At 37.4% G+C, this 24,623-nt stretch overlaps 1 protein-coding gene across 2 annotated transcripts in view; it reads left to right on the top strand.

Moving 5' to 3' along the window:
* Window positions 1–24,623, top strand: part of TRAPPC12 (trafficking protein particle complex subunit 12) — a 164,746-nt gene that overhangs the window by 59,128 nt on the left and 80,995 nt on the right. For both annotated transcript variants that reach the window (XM_069108674.1, XM_069108673.1), the window contains exons 4-5: window positions 7,939–8,052; window positions 13,147–13,285. In XM_069108674.1, coding sequence (XP_068964775.1) covers window positions 7,939–8,052; window positions 13,147–13,285 — 253 coding nt within the window. The remainder of the gene's footprint in view (window positions 1–7,938; window positions 8,053–13,146; window positions 13,286–24,623) is intronic.

The raw sequence follows: 24,623 nt of genomic DNA, 5'->3' as shown, positions 1-24,623 counted from the left end.
TAAATTATGAAGCTTTTCTTAGTATGAGAATAGTTGAGGGGAATAGAAATGTGTATATACATATATATATATATATACATACATACATATATATGTCTATGTAGGAGGGTATATGGGCATATGAATACATATGTGAGTATGTGTCTATATGGGTACAGGTATAAATGGAGAGCACAGGACCAGTTGAATAGGAAGGGATAAACTTAAAAGTGAAATCAAGAGGTGAGAGAGGAATATAATGAGAGGAGATGGGGACAGACAATGGGGTAAATTATCTCATATAGAAGAGGAAAGGGAAAATTATTACAATGGAGGGGAAGAACAGGAAGGCAAAAGGGAATGAGTCAACGTTATTCTCTTTGAATTTGGCTTAGGAAGGGAATGACATACACACTAAATAGGGTATCTCACCCTACAGGAGAGTGGGGCAAAGGGGATCAGAGAGGAGATGATGGAGGGGAGGGCAGGCTGGGGGGGGAGGGAAGTTGGAAGCACACACTTTTGAAAAGGGACAGGATCAAAGTAGAGAATAGAACAAGTTGGGGGTGGGATAGGATGGAGGGAAATATAGTCACTCTTTCATAATATATCCACTATGGAAATGTTTTGCATAGCTACACATCTACAACCTATATTGAATTGCTTATCTTCCCAATAAGGGTGAGTGATGAGGGAGAAAGGGAAAGCATCTGGAATCCAAAGTTTCAAAATCAAATGTTTAAAAATATATACACATTATTATTATTGCATGTAACTGGGAAATGAGATATACAGGCACTGGGGGATAGAGATCCACTGTGCCCTACTGGAAAGTCAGAGGGGGTGGGGGAAGATATGGGAGAGAGCAGATTAGGGGAGTGGATCTTCAGTGGGATCGCTGTTTTGGGGTGGTGGGTAGGAAAAATGGGGAAAAAATTTGTATCTCAAAATCTTGTGGAAATGAATGATGTTAACTAAGAAATAAAAGGAAAATTTTAAAAAAAAGATATTAAAAGGTTTCCTCCATTTCTGTGGATCCCTCTCTCACCAAAGCTTCAAAATTGCTGTCTTTTACCTGCATATTAATTGATATTTTTGTAACATATAACCAACAAGGAATGCTAAAGAAGAATAGTAAAAGATATCAGCAAAGCAGTATATGACAGAAAGAGAAGATGAGCTAGTGATTATGACCAGAGTTCTTTATTGGTTCACTCCCAAGATATGGGGGGGGGGGGGGGGAGGGACTCCAGCACATTGAGTGGATCCTCATGTTGAACTTTAGGGAAGATATGAATAAAAGTCACTCATAATGAGCTGGCATTGATAGGTTTTATCTTCATGTTTAGAAGGAACTCCATCTTTTGAATTCATATTTTTCAGTTTTTATGAGATAATAAATTTGTGTGCACATGTATAAGAGGGATGACTTTTCATCTCCACTGTTCTGAGAAAAATAGTTGCTGAGTATCTAAGGCAGCAGTTTCTGGTTTGCATGGCAAACTCAAGAAGAGATACTTAGCTTTCAACTGCATGTTGGAACTGCAGAGATGTAGAAGAAAGAAAAATGGAGAATATAATCTTTTCTTTTTACTACCAACTGCTACTGAGAGGGAAAAAGCGAAGAAGAATCCTGATAGTCTGGATAGATTTTTTTCCAAATTTAGGAGGAAAATTGTTACCTTTCCCTAAATTAATACAACATGAATGCTGTATTATTTATTATTATCATCATCAGCTAATCCTAAAGCTGGAAGTGATAGATTCTACAATTGCTGTCCAGAGATTAATTCCCATGAGTAAAGGAACAGCATAGAAAGAGAGCATCAGAGAAGCAACCTGGCAGATCAGCTTGTCTCCAGCAGAGACACTCTGCCTGATTAGGGATTAGTCTGCATCGGCTAAGCTAAGCAGTGGAAGTATTTGCTCTCATAGAAGCTGTACTTAGCAAGAAACTCATGTGGACAATTTCTGAGATAGAAGTCTTCATTTCTAAAGTTGTGAGTTAACCTTGGTACTTATAGCATGTCCGCACTCTCCATAGACATCATGTGCATTGGTGGTAGAGTATGATGGATAGAATAGTATGTAAATAATGTATTTGCTTTGCATTTTCAGTAAATGTTTTGGTTAATATTACTTAAGCATTAGTGGCTGATTAATTCATGGGAAATACATCCATGGAGGCTTTTGTTATTGACAAGGGCTAGGATTTTAAGAGTATTGTGTATAAAAACCTCTCTGGGAAAAGTCCAGCTTATGAGTGTTAGGGCATGTCAAAGGGGAAGCAAACTTCAAAAAGAGAGTGATTATTTTGGAGGGAAGACGGAAGAGATAATAACCACTACTATGTGGGGTGGCTCATACTTGGCAGGTAGTATACATACATTTATCAAAATATATCTCATCATTTTTACAAGCACTTATTTAGCTATGGGCTATAAATACTATGATATAAATACTACTTAGTAGTATACTAATAATATACTGATGACATGTTATTTGTGTTTTCAGATTATTGTATTTTCAAGGTCATTGTATCTCAATACCATTTTGGGAACTTTGTTAAGTCACATACATGCCTTTTGTTTGGTCTATCCTTTCAACCTTCAAAAAATAATTTCTGGAAATAATGCTATATATTGCATCAGATTCTGTGTAGATTGTCACAAAGATGTTCTTCTGGTCCTCAGAGAAATTTTTGTTTGGGAAAGATGGTATTTTATAGAAGACAGCATAGTACAGCTGTATAATCAATTATAATACCGTAAAGAACTGTTAATTATTATTTGCTTTTACTTCACCTTGCTGGATCACCACCTGTCCTGTTCAGATAGGGATTGAATATATAATTTCAGGGGGTTTCTTTCAACTCTGAAATTCTGTGACTGTGTGTATAGTCACAGATGTGACTATTAAGATGGAGGTAAGGTAGAGGAAAAGTCTGCTAATTGAAAAATGATATGAGAAATTATATAATTCTAGTTAAGGCTCTACTAACCTAGTCACCTTTGTCACAAAGTTCACTAAGTTTGTGTGACATATACTATTCATGTTTAGAAATGGAAGAAGTACAATTTTGGACAATCTAGACTGACCCAAGGGAATAATAGTACTCTTTCTTACTTGTTTTCATCCTTTCTTTATCTGACCCTTATTTATATGCCTGAGTTTAACATGAAATTTTAGTTTAATGGGGCAAAAAGGAAGCTAGTAGCCAGAAATAATGATAGTTGTAGTATATCCTGACTGACCCTGATGGTTGATGAGAAGTTTGTTTAAAGACATATGCTTCGGGGGGCAGCTAGGTGACACAGTGAATAGAACATCAGCCCTGGAGTCAGGAGGACTTGAGTTGAAACCCGGCCTCAGACACTTGACACACTTACTAGCTGTGTGACTTTGGGCAAGTCACTTAACCCCAACTGCCCTCAAAAAAGTAAAAAATAAAAATAAGACATAAGCTCCAAATTGGGCCTTGAAAGACTGTCATGACTTTGGAGCAAAAATTCATTCAGTCATTAGGAGGGAAGAAAGAAGGAATATAGGCCTCAAGATTAATTCCTTAGTAATTTAGGCCAATTTCTTAATAAACTTCATGAGGCTGAATTTATTACCTGTCCACTATCTGGCTAGGCACCCTTGGCTAATTTCTTGTGCAGGTGAGAAAACAGATGGAAAATATATGAAGTTAAATGGCTTGTCCTTAATTTCTGAATAATTCCCAAGAGGGAATTTTTCTTGTATGTATTTCTCTTATGCACTTACGCACTTTTTAATATATTTATTTGTATTGCATTTATTTGAGAATGTGGCTTATCTCCTTTATGATATAAGTAAGTTCCTCGAGAGCAAGAAATTTCTTTTATGTATCTTTTCTTGTATCTAATATAGTACCTAAAAAGTAGTAGAGAGTTAATAAATGCTTAGTGAATGAAAAGCTGGAAAATGAACCATTAAAGTAGTCTTACTGAGTTGCAAATGCTAGATAAAAATAAGGTCTCCTAGGAGAAAATATTTTTATAATTGCAAATACAGTCATTTCTTGCATAACACTTGTTTGAAAATATAAAATTGATATTTTGGGGAACACAACAAGAATTTTGGTTTGCTTATGAGGATTTGTCAGGAGAAATAGTAAGACCACAGAAAACTGCCCAACTTCACAATATCTTAGTAATGGCAGCCCTTTCAATACCCACTTCTATAAGCAAACTTCAGCTCTTTTTTTTTTTTTCACTTTTTGGAGTGGAATGGGCAGGGCAGTTGGGGTTAAATGGCTTGCCCAAGGTCACATGACTAGTTTGTGTGTGTGTGTTAAGTGTCTGAGGCTGGATTTGAATTCAGGTCCTCCTGACTGCAGGGCCAGTGGTCTATTCACTGTGCCACCTAGCCGCCCCTTCAGATCTTTTTCAATGTAAAGTACCATATTTATTGGCAGTAGGAATTGGGCAGAAGAGGGCTGGTCTATACTGATGTGCTCTACTCCCTTCTCATCTCCCCCACTGACCTTCCACTATGGATATTCTCAGAGTTTTGGCCTGCTAAGGTCATCCTCTTGCCCATAGCCGTTAACTTTGCCAGGCCCAAGGCTGAGTGGACTCAGGGTGTGGACTGAGCAGCAACTAGAGAATGTGGACTACCAGTACTATTTATTGTAGTATTTATATATGTCTTAGCCATTTAATATGTATAGAACTGTATTATCATTTTTGTTAGATCTTCCTTTTCTGGTCACTAATGAATTTTTTGAGTACTGTGTACCTCAGGACTTGGAAGTGGGGGCTGGAGCAGTGTTAAGACTTGGACTCTGGCTCATGTGTGCATCTGAGAGTGCCAGATGGGAGCCTGCAACAGCAGCACAGGGATAAGGACACACCCTCAAGAGAACTTTACTTGGACCCTCTGTTTGGATTGAGAGGATTGTAAACTACTGTGACCTAGGGGTAGAGGATGTTGTGTTCTCTACTACCCCTGGGGATGTGCTGTGTTAAGGGAAGACCCTGACCCAGGATCCCCTCATTGTATAAACAAGCATTTTAGAACAGTACTTGAGTGAGGAGGAGCTGGTTACTCATTTCCCAAAGGTTTTGCCTCCTCACCCCCAAGAATGTATAAGGTGAGGAATATGCTATGTTATATATTGTGCTATGTTACTGAATGGTCCTGAGGGGTGACTGGGTGACAAATCCAATAGGGTGAGTTCCTGGGGGAGCCCGGGACTTCCCTCATTCCATCATAGATAACTCTACTACCTGGGTCCCAACTCATCCCAGGGAAACATGGCAGGAAAGCACGTTCACTGTTCCTGCCTTGCTACAAAGTTTTTGTCTAAATCTTGGTAATTCTTCTCTATGTTTTTCTATAATTCCTTCATAGAATTTTTTGGTTATTATATAAAATCTGGTTATTTTAAAAGACTCATGAATCAGACAAAAGAACCCTCTGATATTTCATAGAGGATAACTTTTAAAAACAGAAGCGAGTGAGGGGAGCAGAACCAGGAGAACATTGTACACAGTTACAGCCACATTATGGGATGACTAACTTTGATAGACTACTCTTCTCAGCTATGCAAGGTTCTAAGACAACTCCCTATACTGATGGATCTGTGAAAGAATTAGAGTATCTTCCTTCAAAAAAAGCTTGACTCAGGGAATTACTAAAATCATTCATTTCCATTACATTGAACCCTTAACTTGCCTTATAGTAACAGAGTTGGAAGGGATCTTTCTAGTTCAACCCATACCTGAACTTTTATGTCCTCTATAATAGCCTCAGCAAGAGGTCATCCAACCTCTACTTAAAATGTCTCTAATGAAGGTTAACTTGGTTCTTCCTGAGGCACTCCTTCAACTTTTGGACAGCTCCAGTTTTAGGGTTTTCCCTTATATCCAGTCATGATCTTCCGCTCTTAAGCTCTTTGCTCTTAGTTTTGCCCCCTGGGCCAAATGGAATAAGACTAACACTATTCTTGTACAAAACAGTTCTCAGTTTCTTCCTAAGTCTTCCCTTTTCCTGGCTAAGCATCCCCATTTCCTTACCTGATTTTCATATGGCATAGTCTCCAGTTCTTTACTGTCCTTGCAGCTTTCCTTTGGGTATACTACACAGAACTGAACTCTAGCTATGATCTGACCAAGTCAGCATGTAGGAGGACTAAAGTTTCTTTTCTAAAAACTAAAAATTAAGTCTTCTTAATGCAGCCGAAAGCAATGTTAGCAATTTTTGGGTGCCCATATTCATATTTTTGACTCATCTTGAGCTTGGAGTTGACTAAAAACCCCTATCATCAGATCATGGATTTAGAGGTAGAAAGGACCTCAAAAGTCATTTAGCCCCTTCTTTACATTTACAAATGAGTAAACTGAGATCTAGAGAGGTTACTTCCTTAAGCTTACATAAGTAGTAACAGCCAGAGTTTGAACTCAGGTCCTCTGACTTTAAATCCAGAATGTAATAGGAAATATGTTATAATAGGATCTGACATGTTAATTGTTCCTTCCAACATCATGTTATTTTCACGTTTGAAAAGCATGCCATCTATCTTTGACCAAGTCATAGATTTAAACATAGACAAGTAACTTAACTATTCAGTACTCAAGGCAACTCTCTTAAGAATACAAGTTGCAGTGAAAGTGCTAATCTGCATTAGTAGAGATTCCTCATATGTGAGTTATTTATATAAATGGAAGTGTAGGTTCTCTCCTTACTCCATTTAATTACTTACTCTTATTTTTGTTTTTTTAAGCAATCAGGGTAAAGTAACATGCTCAAGGTTACACGGCCAGGTGTTTCTGGGTGTGGTGCTGAGTGTCTGAGCCCAGATTCGATCCCAGGTCATCCCGACACTGGAGCCGGTGCTCTTACTTGCTGAGCCACCTGGCCGCCCCTACTCTTATTCTTTTAAAATGTTTTCCATTTAGTTCATATGGTTAGCATTTCAGACTGAGAACGATTACATGTATTTGTGTATGTTTTTCCTACACAGTAGACATTTCTTCTTGACCAATTTACTTTATAACAATATATTTGCCTTCATTTAAAAGAAGGTATTAAAAAACAGTAAAATAAAATGCCTATCATTATAATGAAAAAATCACTGATTTGAATTAATTATTGATATATAGCTAGAATTAGTAAGCACTATAAATTGCAGGATTTTTTGTTTTGTTATTTTCATGTTCATTATACATAGCAACTCAAAACCTGATAAAAATATGTCCCAATATTAGGATTACTTTAATGAATATTAGTAATGTTTTAAATAATGTATATAAGCTTTATGTAAATGAATACTTCTAAAATATTTGATAATAAATCGTTAAGCATTAATACCTATTTACATTCTCTTATGTAGCTTAAACATTCCCCTCTTCAGTTTAGTTCATTTGTGCCTAGACTATTCTCCTTATAGCAATGATAATATAAAAAAAAAATCTCATATTCTTGAAGCATCAAGTGAAGTACTTGAGTAGATATGAGCCTGTATTTGTGGGGAAAAAAAGACTTTCGTGTCTGGTATTAAAAATAAGACCATTTAGTGTTTGATCATTTCTACAGCTTTTATACATATAAAAAGTTAGCCATGTTCAACATATTTTAATCAGTTTATTTTAAATGGCCAAACTATACACAGTAAAGCTAGATGTTCTTATATTATCACTAAAATGAAAGAATGATATTGGAAAATCTTTCTTGTGATATATATTTATTATTTGCATAGACTTTATTATTTTAGTCATCTGATCATCTTAAACTGTGTCTCATGCTTGGCTTCTCTTATTGCCTAATTACACGTGCAGCTTTGACAAATGGCATTCTCTGTTTTACTGGCCAGCTTTACTGACCTTGTCATTATTACTAATAGCTATATGCAGAAGCTTCAAGCAAAGTAAGCAGCTGTGCATTTCAGTGATTTCATTTGTTTGTTACTTATTCCTTTTTTTAAATAAACAGAACAGCAAAAACTGGAGGGCAGCAGTTGACCTGTGTGGACGCCTTCTTACAGCCCATGGCCAAGGCTATGGCAAAAGTGGGCTACCTACCAGTCATACAACAGATTCTCTGCAGGTACAGTCTCCAATGGTTTGTTCTGCTGTTTCTCTTTAAAAGTTAAATCTCTGGGGAAGTGGGGTTGGGGAAGTATTAGGAGTTTGGGTGACAGAAGTAACAATTATAGTGTTCATATACCTACAGTATGTAATGTTACATTACCACAACTACTTAAAAGTTCTTTTGAATTCTTGTAACTATTGGAACTTTAGTGAATGATTTATGTTACCTCCTTATTCAAAGTACCATAATAACATCTGAAGGAAGTGATACTGGAGGTTTCTGCAGTAGGATTATAGCATATACCTCCTATACATATGTGAGCATATGTTCATTCTTTCAGGCAATCTGTCATCTTATCAGTGTGGGGAGTTCTTTTTATGGGTTTAAATAACAATTTGTCCATGTCCCCTTATCTTTTGTAGTTCTTGTCCATGTCTATATGTAAATTTCTCCAATACATTCGAAGCCTTCCTCTAGTACTTTTAATATCTGTATCATTATAAAAAAAAGATCATCCAATTTTGAATGTCCTGAATTAATGTCTATGGAGTTTGTTACCTATTTTCTTATTTAAGTTTATTATAATTTTATTGTCCAGTTGTGATTAGCATGAAGAAGCTTTTACACAAAGAGGAAAACATGAATAAGATTTATTACCACATAATACTACTGGTCCAAATATAGAACCTACTTTTTCAAAAAAATAGTTTGTATAAAACTCCAAAGGGAGTTTTATATGGACACTGTTAGAGTCCCTCAACCCAAAGAGTTTACACTTTGTCACGGTGGTTATTCATTAAAGTGAATCCCATTTGTAAATGTATTACATGGGATAGACAGTGATAGTAGATTACATAAAGGAATAGATCTTTATAATTGACCCAGGAATAGAATGAAAAAAGTGTTATCAAGGGTAGTTGATAATAACCTTACTGTCAAAGTGCTCCTCAACCATGAAAAGTTTTTTGATGTTTTGGAGCTCAAGTTTTCTCTTTTTTCCAAAATAAATAGTGATGAGGATCTCTGAATTGATTCAGGTATTGTTTGCCATCCTGGTCTTTGTACTTGGAGAGACTTTATCCCATCTGAGACAGGCAAACAGGAATCTGGGTGTGGACAGTAGTGAAATTTGGGGGAATATAGGAAGTATGTGTCTAGAACAGTGGTAGGGAATCTGTGACATCGAGGCCATATGTGGCCCTCTAGATCCTCAAGTGCAGCCCTTGGACTGAATCCAAACTTCACAGAACAAATCCCTTTATTAAGGGGTCTAGATTGGTAGAAATGACAAGGTGAAAAGTATAGAGAAAGATGATACTAGAAGGAAAAGGAGAAGGGGGAGATGGTAGAAATGGCATCTCTGATTTATGAATGATGTAGTGAGCAAAACAGAAGAGATTTTTATGTATGTTTGGAAGAATTTTTCCAAACACTTGGAGGCAAGACAGTGAATACCATCCACAAGAAAAGCCTAAAAAGAACTAGATAATTTAAACAATGCATGGGAGGTTAAAATTTACTAGGAGAGAAGATGGTGGAGTAGAAGCAGAACTTCTGCGTGGCTCCAGCTCCCACCTTCCCCAATCCATGTAAAAAGAGGACTCTGAACAAACTTTGGAGCTGCAGAACCCACAAAATGAAACAGAGAAGCTAGCCTCCCGCTGAGGAGAGACCAGCAGGCCAGCAGGAATCAGCCAGCGCAGCGCTCTGGGAGCCGAGCCCAGGCCTGCTTCAGCCAGAGGTTTTAGCTCCAGGGTGAGCCTGACCAGCCACTGGCCAGAGGGACTCCAGATCACCAGCAGCTGTGGCCATTTCCAGATTTATCAACACATAGATGCGAAGGACAAAGTGAGAGGTCAGTGCAGTGTGGAGTTTGGGACCAGTAGTTAGAAGAGCATTGGCTTTTGCCCCCAGGGTCAGAAGCCACTGAGATGCCTTGGCTCAGCCGGGGCCACATTGCAGCTTCAGCTCCTGGCCTCCAGAGTGTAGGGGAACCAAGCAACCAGTCTGAGAGATAGTCGTTCTTGCTTTAACCTGCTTGGATCTGGATTGCAGTCTAGGGTGGAGATCCTGGGGGGTGTGTCCAGCTTGCCAGAGCATATGGAGACCTCAGAGAGGGCACCCATCTAATACCTCTGGCAGCTGAGAAAACCCCAGCATTTGGGACAAAACTCCCCTGTCTGGTGGCAGAATCCTACTGTGGCAAAAAGCCCAGGGGTCAAGTGACTGAGGGGCGACATGACGAGGCAAAGGAAACAAAGCAGACAGAAGATTCCAACATTAGACTCCTATTTTGGGAACAAAAAGGAGCAAAGCATGGAACAGGAGGAAGACAGTGAAGTCAGAACTCCTGCACCAAAAGCTTCAAAGAAAAATACGAGCTGGTTACAGGCCATAGAGAACCTTAAGAAGCAGATAAGAGAAGTGGAGGAAAAATTGGGAAGAGAAATGAGAACAATGCAAGAAAATTACAAAATGAGAGTCAATAGCCTGACTGAGGAAAATCAGACCTTAAAAAGCAGACTAACTCAAATGGCAAAAGAGGCTCAAAAAGGCAGTGAGGAGAGGAATGCCTTAAAAAGCTAAATTTGCCAGATGGAAAAAGAATCTCAAAAGCTCAATGAGGAGAATCATTCCCTCAGATTTAGAATGGAGGAAAGGGAAGCTAGTGACTTTAAGAGAAATCAAGATGCTGCTAAACAGATCCAAACAAATGAAAGAAGAGAAAGCAATGTGAAATATCTCATGGGAAAAACCACTGACCTGGAAAATAGATCCAGGAGAGATCATTTAAAAATTATTGGACTACCTGAAAGTCATGATCAAAGAAAGAACCTAGAAATCATCCTCTAAGAAATTCTCAAGGAAAATTGCCCTGACATTTTAGAATCAGAAGGCAAAATAGAGGTTGAAAGAATCCACCGATCACCTCCTGAAAAAGATCCCAAAAAGAAAACTCCTAGGAATATTGTAGCCAGGTTCCAGAGTTCCCAGATCAAGGAGAAAATATGACAACCAGCCAAGAAGAAACAATTTGAATATTGTGGAAACACAATCAGGATAACACAGGATCTGGCAGCTTCTACACTGAGGGATCGAAGGGCCTGGAATATGATATTCCGGAGGTCAAGGGAGCTGGGATTAAAACCAATAGTCACCTACCCAGCAAAACTGAGTATCATGTTTCAGGGGAAAATATGGTCATTCAGTGGAATACAGGACTTTCAAGCATTCTTGATGAAAAAACCAGAGTTGAATAGAAAATTTGACATTCAGGTACAAGAAGCAAGAGAAGCATGAGAATGTAAACTGGAAAAAGAAATCATAAGGAACTTATCAAAGTTGAACTATTAACATTCCTACATGGAAAAAACGATAGTTGTAACTGATGAAACTCTTCTCAGTATGAAAATAGTTTAAGGGAATAGAAATATATGTGTGTGTGTATGTATGTATGTATATATGTCTATATTGGAGGGTATATGGGCATATGAATACATATGTGAATGTGTGTGTATATATGTTAACAGGTATACATAGATAGAGGGTACAGGACCAAGTTAATAGAAAGGGGTGATACTTAAGAGGTGAGAGAGGAATATAATGAGAGGAGATGGAGAGACAGGATAGGGTAAACTATCTCATAAAGAAGAGACAAGGGAAAATGGTTACAATAGAGGGGAAGAATAGAAAGGCAAAAGGGAACGGGTCAACCTTATTCTCATTGAATTTGGCTCAGGGAGGGAATGACATACACACTAAATAGGGTATCTTACCCTACAGGAGAATAGAGGGGAAGGGGATGAGAGGGGGAATGATGGAAGGGAGGGCAGGCTGGGGGGAGGGAATTTGGAAGCACTCACTTTTGAAATGGGACAGGATCAAAGTAGAGAATAGAACAAGTGGGTGGTGGGATAGGAGGGAGGGAAATATAGTCAGTCTTTTACAATATATCTTCTGTGTTAATATTTTGCATTAGCTACACATATGCAACCTATATTAAACTGCTTATCTTCCCAGTAAGGGGGAGTGACAAGGGAGGAAGGGAATTAATCTGGAATTCAAAGTTTTAAAATCAAATGTTTAAAATTATGTATATATGTATATATATATATATATATATATATATACACATATACTTTTATTAATACTATTTTACATGTATTTGGGAAAGAAGATATACAGGCACTGGAGCATAGAAGCATAGAGATCCACCATGCCCTACTGGAAAAGTCAAAGGGTGTATGGGAGAAGATATGGGAGAGAGCAGATTGGAAGAGGGGATATCCTGTGGGATTGCTATTTTGGGGTGGTGGGTAGGGGAAAATTGAGGAGAAAATTTGTAACTCAAAATCTGGTTGAAATTAATGATGTAAATCAGAAGTTAATAAAACATTTGAAAAATGAAAAAAAAATTTGTAATGGTGAAAAAAAATTTACTAGGAGATTAATGCAGATAGGTAAGTGTGTAGGTATTAAATATTAAACACCCTGAGTTTTATTAAACTAATTTTATATGAATTAGCAAACATTTTATTTTGAAGTTTTAAGACACTTTTTAATATAAAATGTTAGTTTAAAAAAACACGAATATTTAAAGGTGACCATTTTGCAATCTTTGATGAAAAACAGTGATTGTACAAGGAACACATAAGTCAGGAAATATTTATAAATGAAATTCAAACCTTGTGCTGCTTATCTACTTTGTAGCTTATTGGTGGCAAATTTTAAACCTCAAATTGATTTTCTCCTGCCCATCAAAGATACTCCTGGACCACTTACTGTTGGTCTTCATTGGTGTGTATCCAGGAAATGCAAAATAATTTTGCATATTGAATATTATATCCATATTGCTTCAGTAAGACAGTTTAAAAAAAGAATGAGACATAATAAGACTATCATCTCACTAAAATAACAAGTTCTACACAATTAATAAAACTCAGATTTCTTATTTAAAAAGTTGTATTTCTGTTCTTGGTATGTACAGAGTGCTTTCATGGGTGTGTTTAACATGCAGACATTCATACTAAATCTTTTAGAAAAGAGGAATTTAAAAATTTTATCTATGAGATAATGACTTTGCTTCTCCACTCTCTTTTTCATATTTAGCTCTGGTTTGTGAGGCTAGCCCTGTTAGTGAAGCTGAGCCTTTTCCAGAATGCTGAAATGGAATTTGAGCCTTTTGGGAATCTGGACCAACCTGATCTTTATTATGAGTACTACCCTCATGTGTATCCTGGACGAAGGGGTAAGGCAAATTCACTATTAAACTATGAACATAAAGAGATTTTGCTTGGAATTTTTAAGAGACTGACAGATTTTTCTCCTTTAAGTTTTCACAACCTCACTAACTTGATAAAATGAAATGTGTAGAATTGGCCCACCTTATTAATTTAGAGAATTATTTCTCTGACAAATTTTAAGGAGGACAAAGATAGTGTATAGTTTGAAATAGGAAGTGAAAGAAACTAGAAGCAGAAAGACTAGTTATGGGGTGGCCAGGGCGCAGTGAGTAAGAGTGCCGGCCCCAGAGTCAGGAGACCTGGGATCAAATCCCGGCTCAAATACTTAGCACCCACCCAGAAACACCTGGCCGTGTAACCTTGAGCAAGTTACTTAACCCCAGTTGCTTAGGGGCGGCCAGGTGGTGCAGTGAGTAAGAGCACTGTCCCCAAAGTCGGGAGACCAGGGATCGAAACTGGGCTCAGATACTTAGCACCCACACAGAAACACCTGGCCGTGTAACCTTGAGCAAGTTACTTAACCCCAATTGTTTTAAAAAAAGGAAGAAAGAAAGACTAGTTATGCAGGCTATTGTCATTCTTGAGCCATGAGGCCATGGAAAAGAGAGAAGGGGTCAAATCCAAAAAAGATTGTAGAGGGAGAAACAACACGACTAAGTACAAATGTAATGTGAACTAAAGAGAAAACATGTTAGTGTTCTTGAAAACTTAAGATGTATGTGCCATTGCCAGTGATAGGGACATCAGGTAGGTGTACTTGTTTAGGGGAAATAACAGTGCATTTACAGCAAGGAGGATATGAAGTCAAGATCATCAGTGCAAATTTAGAAATAATTTACATGCAGCAATTGAAATTGCAGTAGTTGGTAAGCCATCCAAGGGATGTTCAGAGGAAGCAGAACAGAGATACCATTATTATAGTAGTTAAAGGACCAAAGGAAAGAAGAGAAGCCAACAAGAGACTTAAAAGGCTTAGGATTTAGAGTGGGTAGAGAGAAATGGTAGTTAATATATCATATATGTATTTATTAAGTGCCTGCTATATGCCAAACACAATGTTAAGTGCTTAACAAATATGATCTCATTGGATTATAAACCCCTTTTACATACATTATCTCCTCTCTTCACAACTCTGCAGCAGTGGGTAACACAGATATTATCAATTTCATTTGATAAATGCCAGAAACAGAGAAGTAGATCGTACTGTCAGAAAATTTAACCATTAAATATATCGTGGAGTCTCAGTTAAAAAGGACTTCAGAGCACATCCAATCCCAGCCATACCAGAAAAAGAATCCCCTCTACCACATATCTAGCCTTGCTTAAATACCTCTAGTGAAAGCCACCTTCACTACCTCCCTCAGCATGCTACTTGTGTGTAAATCAAGGGTTAAGAAGTTTTCCTTCTGTCAGTTATTTGGTCTTTTGCAACTTTCTCCTCATTGCTCTTAGCTATATCTTCCAGAGCCAAGCAGAGTAAGTTCACTCTCTCTACAATCTGAAAATCCTCCGAATAATTTAAGACAGCTCCATGTCTCCCCTAAAGTCTTGCCTTCTCTAGGAACATTCACAGTCCGTCCCTTCATTTGATCCACATATGCCATGGCCTAGAGGCGCTTCATCATCCTGCTTGTTCACCTTTGGATATTCTTCTCAATGTCCTTTCTTTCTCAGTGTCCTTACTTGTTGTGACACTTAGAATTAAATAAAATATTTCATATGTGGTCTCCACAGAGCAGGATCATGCTGGGACTGTCAACTCCCTAGTCTGGAAGACTCTGCCTTTCAGAGTAGCCAAACAAAGGTTAGAGTTACCTGTGAAGAGGCAAAGAAATGTTCCCCGAGCATCATTTTTAACCCCCTGCCAACATGCATCATTTGTTATTTTCTGAGTGATGTATGATTCTTTCTGTGGAATCAGAAGGGAATGGTAAGGACAACTGCTATCGCTCGAAGTAGGTAGTACATTCTCTCCCTAGCAGCCTCATCCCCAACATCTGCCTCTCACATATTTATATGGCACTACAGAAATGACAAAGTCAGGAAAGACGTACATTAATGGAAAAATTAGGTACACCCTGATCATTCCTTCATGTTTCTGAGAAATGAAACTGCTAAGATCAACTGATAGGTTTAAGTAGGATTTCTGAAATATTAATATTACCATTTCCTCCTTATTCAGCTTTATTTGGCAGAGATGTGGGGACAGGGAATTCCCTCATTTTATATAGACATGCAGATATCCAGGATTCTATTATAACTGAGATCAGCCAAATAAATCTCAATATTCTTCTCTAAATCTTTCTTCTCAAATGTTTGTATTCAAATAGAGTGTAAAATCTTATCATAAAGAACAGTGTTTTAATCATACCCTTTCTCTATAAATAAGATTATTAAGTTGACTGAATCTATCCTCCCTCACCTATCATTATTCCCAATTTTTCTCTCCATACTCATTTTCCTAGCCGTTTTCTATAATGAATAAGGCTTGATATATAAAATCAGAATGATGCCCTAGATTTTTTAGTTGTGAGAGGGATAATTTTCTGATTTGTGGATTAGCCAATACCCTTAATTCTCATTATCTTTTTTGATTATCATCTACCTTTGGTCACTTGAGATTGATCTACAACTAGGCATATTCACCTGTTTCCAAGCAATGATATTATGACTACCTCAAAACAGTGGAATATGTTAATTTTGCTTTCTTTGAGTAGTTTTATGGATAATGTAATGAAAAGTTTAAATGATTAGCTGCAGCAAGGTTTTAGGATTGCCATCTATTTACCAGATTATATATAGTTAGCCTTCCTCATCAGTTTGCTTAAGCAAGGTGGTTCTTTGTGTAATGTAACTTATATCCCTTATATCATGGAACTATTGGGGGTTTTCCAGGTCTTTCAAGCCCTCGGGCATAGCAGCAGTCCTTGCATTCTTCTCCCTGTATCCATGTCATCACCTCAATGGTATATAGATGGAAAAAATAGAGAAAGGACTGTGTCCTGGAACCCATTTCTTTATATCAACAACTAATCCAGCACAGTGAATAGAGTGCTGGACTTGGAGTCAGAAAGATCTGAGTTTCAAATCCATCCTCATATACTTACTTGTTATATAACTTTGGGCAAGTCACTTAAACTCATTCTACCTTGGTTTTTTTTATCTATAAAGTGGGGATAATAATAGTAACTACCTCCCAGTGTATATGAAGGTAAAATGAACTAATATTAGTAAAGCACTCCATACACTATAAAGCACTATAAAAATGCTGCTATTAGTGTTATTACTACTACTATTAATAGTAATCTAAAACCTTATCTTTTTGGTCCAGTACCGGTAAATATTTACAGATTTATAGCACATAAAGTCTTCTTTTAATATCATTGACCTATAAGTTCACTAATGATGCTTGGGTAACTAGGTGGCACAGTGGATAGAGTACCAGGCCTGAGGTCAAGAAGACTCAACTTCCTGAGTTCAAATGAGACCTTAGACATTTACTAGCTGTGTTACCCTTGGCAAGTCATTTAACCCTGTTTGCCTCAGTTCTTCATCTGTAAAATGAGCTTAGAGGAAAATGGCAAATAACTCTAGTATCTTTGAAAAAAAAAACTAAAACCTAAATGGGGTCATTAAGAGTCAGACATGATTGAAAAATGACTGAACAACAACAGTGATTCTTAAAACTACTAGAAATGCTCTGAGATTTTAACCCTATTGAGGTCTCTGCAAATTGAAAATTCCTAATTTTGCAGGTATTTAAACCACTTTTTTGTGAATTTCATAGTTGTTTATATGGTAGACATGTCCAGGGTGATTTAAGACTGAAACCACAAACCTTTTCTTGAACTAACATCTTCCCACTCATGGAAAATTGGTATCCTATAATTCAAGAATAATATTGGCTGGGGGCGGGGGGAGTTTCTGGGGTCCAGTAATTCATCACTGTGCCAATGTTTGTTGCTACCAGAACCTAGTACTTTACATATAGTAGATATTTTATAAATTCTTGTTAACTTAAAAAACAGTAAAACGTGTTTGTCAGTGCTGAAGTCCAGCCTTTATAAAGAGAAAAGTCATAGATATGGTAGAGGAATAGCTTTAAGGGGGGGGGGGGGGAGTCAAAGTCCTGAGTTAAAGAAGAGAAGTGCCTTTTTTTGTGTTGAAGAATTTTTTTTCCTAAGGGTGTGCAGATCAGAAAACATGCTTTTGATTCTGCCTGAAACTAAATTGCATTGGGATATGGATAAAGAGAAGATAGTAGCTATGCATCATTAAGCAGCTAATTTAAATTGTGAAATAAACATAAATCATACATATATTTTAGTGAAAGTATATTAACATTCATCCGCAATAATATGCTGGATGTTTACTAATTTTTCTTCTCATTTTGTGGTGTAACAAGCATAAACGTAAGATTTTGATTCATTTATTTCATTTCAGTTCGCAATATATTAGCAAAGCAAGTCATTAAAATGTACTTTCAGAAAAGACTATAGCGACACAAACAAATAAATTACTTTTATGAATGAGCTTCAATACATTTTATTTAAATATTGTGCATAATTTTACCCATTCAAAATATTCATAACAAGAAATGTAATAAATCATAGCTTAGAACCATGTCATTTTCCTTATTCTACAGACAGGAAAGAAACTGTATTATGGTATTATCTATCCCTCTGACATTTCTAGCAATTTTATATAGTTACTTCTACATATTTCTGGCAATTGGGAAAATATACTCTACAATAAGTTTTTCTTCTAGCTACCTATTAGTGGTGAGTATCATCTTTTGTTTCCTCCCTTCCATTTGGAGTATTGATTGATGAGGAAGGACCAGTTCAGGACAAGGGCTTTACTTAGCTTTGAACTTGGACAAAAGTAATGTTTTTTTTAAATCCTATATGCTAGTGACTTCTAATAATCTTGGCCCTAGGTTCAAACCTTGTTGGGCCTCAGTTTTTATCACAAAACTAAAGGAATTAAAAATAAATTATGACTAAAATCCTTTCCTACTCTAAATTCTGTAATTCTCTGCTGGGTTTGAGTGGAAGATTTAGAGAGAAGAAAGTCTAGAGTGGTGTTAGGTCCTTTATAGCATGGGAGACAATTTCTTTTCTCTTGAGTAATAGTTTGGCATAACATTCCTTGGATTTTGCATCTTATTCTAGCTTATATACTGAAGAGCATGGAATTGGGGTAGTTTCGTGTGTCTGTTTTGCTATTCAGAAACCAAGATGTCATAAACTTTAAGTTTATTGAATCCCTACAGAGAACATTTAAAAATAGTACTTTATTGGGGCCGCTAGGTGGCGCAGTGAATAGAGCACCGGGCCAGGAGTCAGGAGGACCTAAGTTCAAATGTGACCTCACACACTTAACACAAAAACTAGCCATGTGACTTTGGGTAAGTGTCCTAACCCCAATTGCCCTACCTTCCCCCCTCCAAAAAAAAAATAGTACTTTATAATGTCATATATTTGACCCTTTATGTCTAAACTTAACAAGTGAGACCTTTTACATACAGCTGTCCTACTACTTAAGAAAATCCAGAAAATTAGTCTTGGCTACAGTGATATGGAGCAGGTAGGTGGCACAGTGGATAGAGTGCTGGACTTGGAGTCAGAAGACTCCTGAGTTCAGATCTTGCCTCAGACATTTATTAGCTGTGTGACCTTGGGCAAGTCACTTAAACTGTTTGCTTCAGTTCCTCATCTGTAAAATGAGCTGGAGAAGGAAATGGCAAACTACTTAAGTATCTCTGCCAAGAAAACCCCAAATGGGGTCACAGAGTTGGACATGACTGAAAAATGACTGAACAACACCACGCTGATTGAGGATATGAAAACAATAAGATTTGAGATAGTTTCTGGGAAGTCTGTAAGACTTCTGGACATTCAACTTTGAATACTCTATATTGGGATGGCATATATTAATGAAGGAAGGCAGGAAAATTGGCAAATGGGTTTTTAGGTTATTAATCATAATTTTTGTTTCTCTTTCAAAAACAGAAATTCGTTGTGAATGATTTATAAATGTACAACCAGAACCCTATTTTAATTGATCTCAGAAGATATCACAGTTATGTCATTCACATTTCATTTTACAATATCAGTCCATTTCATGTATTATATCTTATAATAATCACTTCTTTATATAAAGATTTACTAAATATTTTCACATAAACCACCTATGCATTGAGTAGTATAAATATTACTTCCTTTTTCACAAGTAAGGAAAATGAAAGTATAAGAAGTAACATGACTTGCCCAGGGTCCCATATCTTTTGGCTCCAAGTCCAAGATTCTAGATAGATGAAAAAAGTAAATTTATGAGATAATAGTTAACAATGCCCTCTTTGTTGCCATTTTTTGGTAATAATAATGTCGGCAATTCTGTGCACCTTTTTTTTTTTTTAAAGGCAATCTTAAATTTTAAAGCAATCTTAACTTAAAAAAAAGTTAAGTAACTTGCCCAAGGTTACACAGCCAGTTATTTCTGGGTGTGGTGTTAAGTATCTGCGCCTGGATTTGATCTCCAGGTCATCCCGACACTGGAGCTGGTGCTCTTACTCGCTGAGCCACCTGGCCTCCCCTAAGCAATCGGGGTTAAGTAACTTGCTCAAGGTTACACAGCCAGGTGTTTCTGGGTGGGTGCTAAGTGTCTGAGCCCAGATTCGATCCCCAGGTCATCCTGACACTGGAGCTGGTGCTCTTACCCGCTGTGCTACCTGGCCGCCCCTCTGTGTACCTTTTTGATAGCTTTCCATTCTTCAGACACCTTAAGAAACCATTCCTTACCACCCTCAAAATTGAGTCACCACTAGTATTGACTTTTTTGTTTATACTTCACTATTTGCGTATACTTCAGCTATTTTTCCCACTTTTTTTTTTGGTACTATTTTTGTCTTAATGAAAGCTAGATGGATTACTGTTACTGAATAGAGTCTATCAGAAAATCACAAATATGTGTATATTTATTACCAACTATTATGTTTTTCATCCAATAAAATGAACCTGAAATTTTAAGTTTTCTTTTGTTTTCATTTATTCTTTTTCATCTGTTTTGCATTTATTCCTACAGTTTGGTTCTTTTTTAGTTCAAAAATCTTGTTGATTTCTAGTTCATTTCTCTTTAATTTTTCTGTGAGGGCAGAAATACTGGAAATACTGCCAGGAACTATATGTATAAACTTTGTAGGTCTTATTTCATTTGTGTAATGTGTGTTCTGAAATTACCATCCCAATTCCCACTCCCACTGAAGAGTCAGGTCTGTAGAGCCTAGCATCTACATCTCCCCTCAGGGTTCCCTAGGGTAACCCTAAGAAGAATAGAGAGAGGTGCTATCTTTCTGTAACTCATGAGCCTCCATGGAAAGGAAACTCATGAGCCTCCATGGAAAGGAAACTCATGAGCCTTTTACTTCCCTGATTATGCATTGCTATCATTTAGTCAGCCAGACAATTAGCTTTTAGTGCATATTTGCCAAAGTGGTCTAGTAAGAATAGTTGATATAGGGGTATCTAGGTGGCACAGTGAAAGAACTCCAGCCCTGGAATCAGAAGGATCTGAGTTCAAATGCAGCCTCAGACACATAACACTTAACTAATTGTGTGACCTTGGGCAATTCACTTAACCCCAATTGCCCTGCCTTCCCCCCTCCAAAAAAAAAAAGTAGTTGGTATGGTATAAAACATCCTCCCAAAAAAGTCTCTTACAAAACCTCCCACAAATACATACAGCATCCAGGGGAAAGTGGGCTCAAGTTAAAGAACACATGTGGCAAAGAGATAATTCACAGCTTTTGGAAGTCCTTTTTCTGGAGCCTCCAAAATGTTACCTTAGATGCGGTGTAGTTTTTTCCACTGGGTTCTGTGCAGAGCCTTGAATCTGTTTTCCTCACACCAACCTGTCTTTGGATCCAAGTATAGACACTGCCATCAGCTGTTCCAGGGGCACTGCTAGGACACCAGTGTTAAGATGGGAGATCCAAAATCCTTTGGTTCTCTGAAGTTGGAGGTCATCCTTCAGTCAGAGGGGATGATGACAGGGTGCCTTATCCTCTCAATTCCTTCCTTCCCCCCCAAGTTTTTTTTTTTTGTTTTTGTTTTCTAGTGGTTTCGCCAGAACACTTTATCTTGTCTTTCTGCTTGCCCAAATTTCTTAGGTTTCCCTCAACTAATTCCCTCAGCCAAACCAAACAGATTTCATATAAGGTAGTGTCCAGGCCTTGTTCACACATAGAGAACAATATAAATATGTTCTCACCTAATAAATGTAAAAAGAGTGGTGTCTTATCACTTTACATGGAGTAATATGATTTAATTTACTCAGTTTATCTCTTCCCTTACGTTTAATTTTTAAAAGATAATAATAATATTTATATAGTATACTTTTTTTGCAAGACAAGTTCCCTTCTAGAAAATCATGAGTACTATAAATTATATTTCCTTACTAAATTTTACTTTCTCATAAATATACACTTGTAAGATTCAACATTTCTTTACAAAACCTCCTAAAGGAAAGTTCTAGAGATAGAGTGAGGTGGCTTCATGTTTTATCACACTAAGGAAGGGTCTGTTTCTTGACATCAGAGACCTTACTTGGGTTCTTTATATAGCTATTGAGGCAAAATTGAACTTGGTCTAGATAAGGAAGCCAAATTAAAGCTAGTTTATGTAAGTTTCTTTGTGATCTGTTATACAACTAGAAAAAGAATTATTTCAAAGGAATTTTAGTCTTATTTTGCTGAAGAGATTTAGAACCTAAAATTAGTAAGCCCTTTTAAAAAATTCTTTTTATTATATTATATTTATTATATTATATTATAATTTATTTATTTTTGGTTTTCAACATTCATTTCCATAAGATTTTAGTTACAAATTTTCTCCTCATCTCTTCCCTACCCTCCACCCCAAGATGGGAAACATACTGAATATCCCTTCCCCCAATCTATTCTCACTTATATCCCCCCCTCCCCCCCCCTTTCCCCTCCCTTACTTTCTTACCCACTGCCTGTATATCTTACTTCCTGGTTGCACATAAAAACAATTCTTTAACATTTGTTTTTAAAACTTTTGAGTTGCAGATTCACTCCCATCTCCTCTCCTCATCCACCCCCACTGGGAAGACAAGCAATTCAATATAGGTTATAGTTATGCAAACCATTTCCATAGTAGTTATATTGTGAAAGACTAATTATATTTCCCTCCATCCTATCCCACCCCCATTTATTCTCTTTTCTCCTTTGACCCTGTCCCTTTTCAAAAGTGTTTACTTCTAACTACCCTCTCCCCCAATCTGCCCTCCCTTCTATCATCCCCCTTGCCCCCTACTTTCCTGTAGGGTAAGATACCTAGTTGAGTGTGTATGTTATTCCCTCCTTAAGCCAAATCCAGTGAGAGTAAGGGTGATTCATTCCCTTTCACCTTCCTGCTCTTCCCCTCCATTGTAACAGTTTTTACATGCCTCTTTTATGGCAGATAATTTACCCTAACCTATCTCTCCCTTTTTCCTTCTCCCAATATATTCATCTCTCACCTCTTAATTTTATTTTTTTAGATATCATCTGTATACATTCAACTCACCTGTGCCCTCTGTCCATGTATACATGTACACACATATACACATACATATAGACATATATAGACATATACACCTGCCTATACATACATATATATGTATGTATACATATACATATACATATACATATATATTCCATTCAGTTATCCTCATACTGAGAAAAGTCTCATGAGTTATAAATATCATCATTATAAAAATCATCTTTATGATTTCTCTATCCTGCTTACCTTTTCATGCTTCTCTTGCTTCTCGTATTTGAAAGTCAGATTTTCTTTTCAGCTCTGGTCTTTTCATCAAGAATGCTTGAAAGTCATCTATTTCATTGAAAGTCCATATTTTCCCCTGAAGTATCATACTCAGTTTTGTTAGGTAGGTGATTCTTGGTTTTAATCCTAGCTCCTCTGACCTCCAGAATATCATATTCTAAGTCCTTCGATCCCTTAGAAGGTACTAGATCTTGTGTTATCCTGATTGTGTTTCCACAATACTCAAATTGATTTTTCCTGTCTGCTTATAATATTTTCTCCTTGACCTGGGAACTCTGGAAGTTGGCTATAATACTCCTAGGAGTTTTCTTTTTGGAATCTTTTTCAAGAGGCGATCAGTGAATTCTTTCAGTTTCTATTTTGCCCTCTGGTTCTAGAATATCAGGGCAGTTTTCCTTGATAATTTCTTATCAGGGCAGTTTTCCTTGATAATTTCTTGAAGGATGATTTCTAGGCTCTCTTTTTGATCATGGCTTTCAGGTAGTCCCATAATTTTTAACTGATCTCTCCTGGATCTATTTTCCAAGTCAGTGGTCTTTCCAATGAGGTATTTCACATTGCCTTCTATGTTTTCATTCATTTGGATCTGTTTTATAGCATCCTGATTTCTCATAAAGTCATTAGCTTCCATTTGCTTCAGTCTAATTTTGAAGGAATTTTCTTCAGTGAGCTTTTGCAGCTCCTTTTCTATCTGGCCAATATTGCTTTTTAAGGCATTCTTCTCTTCATTGGCTTTTTGGACCTCTTTTGCCATTTGAGTTAGACTATTCTCTCTTTCCAGTTTTTCCTCTACTTCTCTTACTTGATTTTCCAAATCCTTCTTGAGCTCTTCCATGGCCTGCTACCAATTCATATTTTTCTTGGAGGCTTTTGATGTAGGAGTTTTGACTTTGTTGTCTTCTTCTGGTTCTATGTTTTGATCATCTTTGTCACCAAAAAACGATTCTATAGTTTGATTTCACTTCCTCTGTTTGCTCATCCTGCCAGTCGGTTGCTTGACTTTTGAGCTCTTTGCCACAGTAGAACTCTGCTTCCAGAGTGGAGAGTGCTGTGTCCCAAATTTCTGGGGTTTTGCTCAGCTGTTGTCAGAGCTTCTTCTAGGCACCTGCCTCAGAATTGTGTGGAGGACTGCCTCTCCACAGCCTGAACAAGTTCTGCTGCACTAGCGTTCCTCACCCCAGGACTGCCACCCAAGTCTGCGACCCAGATCCAAGCAGGGCAAAGCAAGAGAATCCTGCCTTTGTGCCAGCAAAGAGAGTCCTGCAGTTCCCCTCTGGACAATTCCTTGGTCCCCCACGATTTGTGGGCCAAGAGCTCCGGAAGCAACTGCCACTTCCACTGCCCCAGGGACAGGGGCCAGACTATGATCTTCGACTATGCTGAACTACCCAATTCCAACAGAATTCCCCCACTGTCCTTTTACTTTCTCTTTGATGTTTATGGGCTGGGAAGCCTGTAAACCACCACAGCTGCCAGTGATTTCATTCTCTGG

This window comes from Petaurus breviceps, unplaced genomic scaffold (assembly GCF_028583685.1).
Source record: "Petaurus breviceps papuanus isolate PSGF00001 unplaced genomic scaffold, PetGlider_PUasm1.0 90418, whole genome shotgun sequence".
NCBI classification, from domain to species: domain Eukaryota; kingdom Metazoa; phylum Chordata; class Mammalia; order Diprotodontia; family Petauridae; genus Petaurus; species Petaurus breviceps.
Note: the sequence above shows the minus strand (reverse complement) of the source record. Positions and strands in the feature narration are given on the sequence as shown.